The sequence below is a fragment of the Erithacus rubecula genome (genome assembly GCF_903797595.1).
Source record: "Erithacus rubecula genome assembly, chromosome: 3".
NCBI lineage: Eukaryota > Metazoa > Chordata > Aves > Passeriformes > Muscicapidae > Erithacus > Erithacus rubecula.
Window position 1 is genome coordinate 20,507,719 of NC_136689.1, and position 5,927 is coordinate 20,513,645.

General features: G+C 49.6%; 1 protein-coding gene across 1 annotated transcript; it reads right to left on the reverse strand.

Annotated features, from left to right (window-relative positions):
- Positions 1-553: 553 nt before the first annotated feature.
- On the reverse strand, positions 554-3,633 carry RPP38 (ribonuclease P/MRP subunit p38). Its single transcript, XM_079301714.1, has 2 exons — positions 3,500-3,633; positions 554-1,602 (listed from the first exon to the last, which is right to left on the reverse strand). Exon 2 carries the CDS (start codon positions 1,573-1,575, stop codon positions 727-729), a length of 849 nt encoding a protein of 282 aa, XP_079157840.1. The 5' UTR covers positions 1,576-1,602; positions 3,500-3,633; the 3' UTR covers positions 554-726.
- Positions 3,634-5,927: the final 2,294 nt, after the last annotated feature.

Below are 5,927 nucleotides of genomic sequence, written 5' to 3' on the forward strand. Positions count from 1 at the left end.
CCTGGGAAATAATTTTAGACTTTGAGATCTAATGGGGTTTAGGTTTACATTTTCTCACAGGATATGTGTTAATAATTTGCATATGGAAGTATTTCTTTTTAATACTGCAGCAGCAGTAACTTGGTTTTGTATTTGGAAATAGCTTTTCCTTCAGCATACCATGCACCAGGTATCAGGTGGAACTCAAGTCTGCATACATTTGTGATCAAGACAAGTTGTTCAGTAGAACAAACTATATAGTAAGAGTTCAAAAGGGAAATCTGCCTGTGCTATTTACTTGAACTCAGCTTTAAAAGACTTATACTGGCATGGACCTTTGTTTAAATAAACTTTCACTTTTGGTATTTATTTGTTTGAGTAATTATACATAAATCTCTTTTGCTTAAAGCATGTTCATCTGTGTAAAAATACAAAGTTCATTTAATGCTTTGTATTAATTCCAAAGAAGTATAAATTATGTCTTAAAATTACTTCGGCATGTTCATTACTGGCTTTAACTCTGATATCCAGCTGCAAATGAAAATACTTATCCCAGTAAAGACTAACACTCAAGTCTGAGCAATATTCTTTATTACAGCAGAAAGTACCTCAGCCAAATGCAATGTGAAGTTCACCTTGTATTAAAGAGCTTTACATTGTAAAGCCTGAAAGAATTGTTCAGTTAGAACTGTACTCCACCCTGCATTTAAAAAATCTGTTTAACAGAAAGAACCAAACTAAAATCAGTTATGCTGAAAAAGCCTTTTTCTTTTTGCGAGGCGGTTTCTTTATCTTGTTGGGATTTGGGACAAGTTTCTTGATTTTCAAAGGCTGCAAAATTACATTTGAAAGATCAGGCTGATTGCTTTCCGTATGCTTCCGCTTCTGACTTGTGAGCTTATCCCCCAGCACCTCCGCAAGCTCTTCAGCTTCCAGATTTTCTGAAGAATCTGTATCTGCACAAGTCATGGGTTCTTCAGTTCCGTACTGAAACCACGGCACGTCCAGAGCTGGTATCTTTGGAATGATTGCTGCTATTGCTTCAGTGAATTTGTCAGACTGCTTTTTGAAGCCGAGTGCCAGAATGGATGTCAAGCCGAGCAGGGGCGCGACGGTCTCGCTGAGCCGTGGCACCTGCCCCGCCGGCGTGGCGCGGCTGGCGCTCAGCTCGATCAGGTGCGACGTGATCATGGCAGGCTTGGCAGACTTGCACACCAGCAAGAGAAGAAGCTCATTTTTTTCCAAGGCTTTTGTAACTTCATTAACTCCAATGGCAAGCTGTCTTCTGATACTTATGTCAGTCCATCCTGTTTTTTTTTGGTAGCTTTCTGTTTCCTCTTTAGGGAGTTCACTGGTGCCAGTATCACACTTTCTTTCTGTTTGTTTTTTTGTAGGGGAACGTTTTTTCTTTCTTGGACTCTCAATCTTTTTAAGTCCAATATGTTTAATCCTTTCTTCTAAAGTGTCTAGTATAAAACGCATATCTTCTCCATCTATGGTTTTCCATTGGAAAACAAAGGGGTTATCTAGACACGTTTTTACAGTGGTTTTCTTTGCTTTCCGAAGTGTTGCTGTCCCTTGCTGAATTACAGACATCCTGAGGTGGTTCTGTGTTTTGTCACCCTAAGGAAGAAAGAGCAAGACATTAGTTCAGATACTGAACTTTGTGCTATGGACATTGTTCCCAGAAGCTTCTTGGAATGCAGAAGAGAAGCATTGTATGTCAGTGATACTGGCATCTATCAACCTCCTCACATCAATCCTTCACACATCTTCCACAGGGCAGGTGTGGAGCTGCTTTTTTTTTAATAAATAAAAAAAGCTAGACAGGACAGGAAGGCAACAGCTGTGACAAAAGACCCTTCTAAAGTGGAACAAAAGCAGCTGGAGGTATTACAGATGTAAAAAAAACCCAGAAGCCCAACCAAACAACAACCCCAGAATCGCAGGTTAAAGGATCACTCCATTATCACTATTGCACAGCTGCATTGCCTGCCTGTCGTGGGAGGAAAAAAACAAAAAGCAGAAACTGAATCACAACATGAAACAAGATCCTGAACTTATTTGGGATGTTTAGAAATCCATCTTTTCAGTCTTTAGTCCGTGCCTTTGTGTTTTCCTATATTTGGAAGGTATGATAGAAGCTTGCAGACTCTTTAATAATTCATGCTTTCAGGGAAGGAAGGCAGGCCCCTAAAGGCCTCCAGCAGTTCAGAAGGGGTCTTTGGTATCACCTGGACAATGCCTTCAGGGATGAGAAAAACTGAACAGGAGCAGACAAAGTGTAATTGTTCTTGCTCTGATTGATCTAGTCCAGAGTAGCAGGGAAGACATGAGGTCAAGCCTGATGACAGTCCCTGCTAAATTGCAAAGCCCCCATGCTCCTGCTTGGGAGCTAGTGATGTCTTCATTGCTGCACCGGCAAGTTTACAGAGTAAGTGCAGCTCAGGTTTCTAATCAGGGGAAACATGACATGAATCCCCCCCAAGCAGGCACACAGGTTGCATTTATGTGCAGCTCAGGAACATCTACAGGCTGCCACCTTAAAGATACCATTTTGGTAGTCATACCAGTTCTCTGTGTACTGGTAGTGAGCTAACCTGATATAAAAAGATAAGTACTATCTTTACCCATCAAGGAACATCTGTATGGATAGATTTTCACTCAGGTGAACTCTTGTCTGGAGGACAGCAGGAGAAAGATGCACATGGTGTGATGCTGGGGGCAGCCCACAAGCTCGACTGCAAAGGCCAGGAGCTGCATTTGATGATTCTTGTAAATTCTGTCCAAGTCAGAACAGTCTGTACTCTATGATTCCACCTTGAACAGAATTGCATCAATGCAATGTGAACTGTTACCCAAAATGAAAGTTAAAGCCACTGAAGGAGTTTGCAGAGAACAATAAAACTGAGAATTCGAAAATAATAAAAAAAACCAGTGTGGTGCCCTTGAGCCTCTCAGAATAATCGATGAAATACGCTGAGCCACCTCAGCAATGGTCCATCCAACCCAGTTATCTGCCTCCAACCTGGAACCTGGAGAAACCATCTGGGGAGCACAGGGCTGGCATTCCCCTCAGCTCCCAGGCACCCACAATGGTTACATCTGGGATGGAAGAATAAAGATGTACCAACTTAACCTTTATGGAGCTATCACTCATGCAGCTATCTAATCCTTTTTGCTTACCATCACCGTGGCAACAACGGAAAAGTGAGCACAACTAAAAAATGGAAATGACCACAAGAATTCTTATGTGTGACCGAACCAGAATGTAAGCTTGTGATTGTTTTTAAAAGAAGAGCTCCGGGTTATCGCTTTTAAAAGCTTTCAATTAGGGATGCTCTGATGGCCTTTGACAAGCAAAATCAGCAACAGACAGGTACGAGGAAAAAAACAAGGTACAGGTTCACAATTCAAAGATTACATTTTTCTTTTCAAAATGGGTACTCCTGAGGAAAACAAGCGTGCAGAAATAAAGAAACAGAGCATCGAGTGAAAAAACGAGCAGAGAGCTCCCCACCTCAGCCCAGGTCGCGACGGCCTCGCTTCCGGCGGAAGGAGTCGGGACCGGGCCCCGCTCAGGAGCTCTGGGCAGCCGCTCCGTTCCGCTGCGGGCGGGCTCGGCAGCTGCTGGCGACGGCGGAACGCGGGTTCAGCGCGGCCCAGCACAACGCCCTGCGCCCGCCGCCGGCGCCCTCTCCCCGGCCGCCGCCCCACCCCCCGAGCACTGCGGGCCGGGCCGGGCCCACACGGCCCCGGGAGCGGAGCGGCCTCCGCTGCCCGACCGCGGCGCCCCGGCCGCAGCTGCCCCGCGCCCGCCGGCGCAAAGCCGGGCTCACCTCGGCCGCCCCCCGCTCCGAAACAGGCCACGAGACACAGACCAGCCCCGCTCCGCCCCTGGCTGTGCCGGGGCGGGTTTGGCTGTGCCGGGGCGGGTCTGGCTGTGCCGGGGCGGGTCTCGCTGTGCCGGGGCGGGTCTCTCCGTGCCGGGGCGGGTCTGGCTGTGCTGGGGCGGGTCTCGCTGTGCCGGGGCGGGTCTGGCTGTGCCGGGGCGGGTCTGGCTGTGCCGGGGCGGGTCTCGCTGTGCCGGGGCGGGTCTCTCTGTGCCGGGGCGGGTCTGGCTGTGCCGGGGCGGGTCTGGCTGTGCCGGGGCGGGTCTCTCTGTGCCGGGGCGGGTCTGGCAGTGCCGGGGCGGGTCTGGCTGTGCCGTGGAGGGTCTGGCTGTGCCGGGGCGGGTCTCTCTGTGCCGGGGCGGGTCTCTCTGTGCCGGGGCGGGTCTCTCCGTGCCGGGGCGGGTCTCTCTGTGCCGGGGCGGGTCTCTCTGTGCCGGGGCGGGTCTGGCTGTGCCGGGGCGGGTCTGGCTGTGCCGGGGCGGTGTCCGAGCTGCGCTCAAGGCCGCATGGCGAAGCGGCCGTACCTTTAAGGGGGCTTGCCCCTGCCGGGTCTCACCGTAGGCTCTGCATTGGCATTCCCGGAGTTCGAGCTCTCTGGCCCGTAAGCAGTGACAGGCTGCTTAGTTGTGTATCAGCTAACGCAATCGGCGCCAGATCACCAGGTGACTTCACAGGGGCTTCGCAGCCACAGGGTGTCCCTCGCTGCAGAGCGGTGTGCGCCGTGCTGTGCGCGGACCTGGTGTTCTGTGACCGAGGGGACAGGTAAAGGCTGAGTCCACTCGGTGTTTTCCGCAATCTGCCCTCATTCTTTAACAAATCCTCACAAGCAGGAACATCTTCCACATTCACCGTAGTGTACAGCATGGCTAAGCACAGCCTCTTGGCCCTGAAAGTACTGAGCTTCTTCACCAGGGCACCGCTGCTTCAGAGATGTTTTTATTTTTTTTTAAGATTTTTTGCTTAAATTTACTTGGATTTTTTTCTCAATATTTCCTGACTTAATTGTACTGGATTTGTTTCCCCTTACATTACTTTTTTGGCGCACTTTTATGGAAGTTAGTGGGTTAAAAAATGCAGAAATACCTACCATAGATCAAAATATGCCTAGAGAATCATGTACATAAATGTGTAGAGGCATGAATATAAATAATTCATTGGTACAAGAGGAATGGAATTTGTTTTTTCTTCAGCGGTTGCATTTGCAGAATAGTTCATAAATTAATTTAATATTGTTTTTATTCTGTACTTAGTAGACCAAATTAAAACCCAGCATTCACCGTGTATTTTGTGTGTGTAGCCACTTGTGGGAGGTATGCTTGGGATGACCCAGGATTTTTCCAGAGCTGCAGCATAAGGGTGCGAGGTCCCAGGTTGGGTGGACATGGACACGGGCATGGACACGGGCATGGACACGGGCATGGACATGGGCATGGACACGGGCATGGACACGGGCATGGACACGGGCATGGACATGGGCAGGGGCTGCGGCAGAGGGAACAGTACCAATAACTGTGCTGGTTGCAGTTCAAACCCCTCCAGAAATTACTTTGTCAATCAAACGGCTTGGGAATCTGTATCACTACTCTCAACCTGGCGGTCTAATACTCGGTGGTGTGGCTGGAGCTCAGGCTTTGTGCAGAAACCACTGAGTCCCTGTGTGCAGTGAGAGTCCCTGCGTACACTCAGTCCCTGTGTGCTGTCAGTCCCTTTGTACAGTCAATCCCTTTGTGCCGTGTTTCCCCGTGTGCCGTGTTTCCCCGTGTGCCTGTTTTCCCCGTGTGCCGTGTTTCCCTGTGTGCTGTGTTTCCCCGTGTGCCCTGTTTCCCCGTGTGCCGTGTTTCCCCGTGTGCCTGTTTTCCCGTGTGCCGTGTTTCCCCGTGTGCCTGTTTCCCCGTGTGCCGTGTTTCCCCGTGTGCCTGTTTCCCCGTGTGCCGTGTTTCCCCGTGTGCCGTGTTTCCCCGTGTGCCTGTTTCCCCGTGTGCTGTTTTCCCGTGTGCCTGTTTCCCCGTGTGCCTGTTTCCCCGTGTGCCTGTTTCCCCGTGTGCCTGTTTCCCT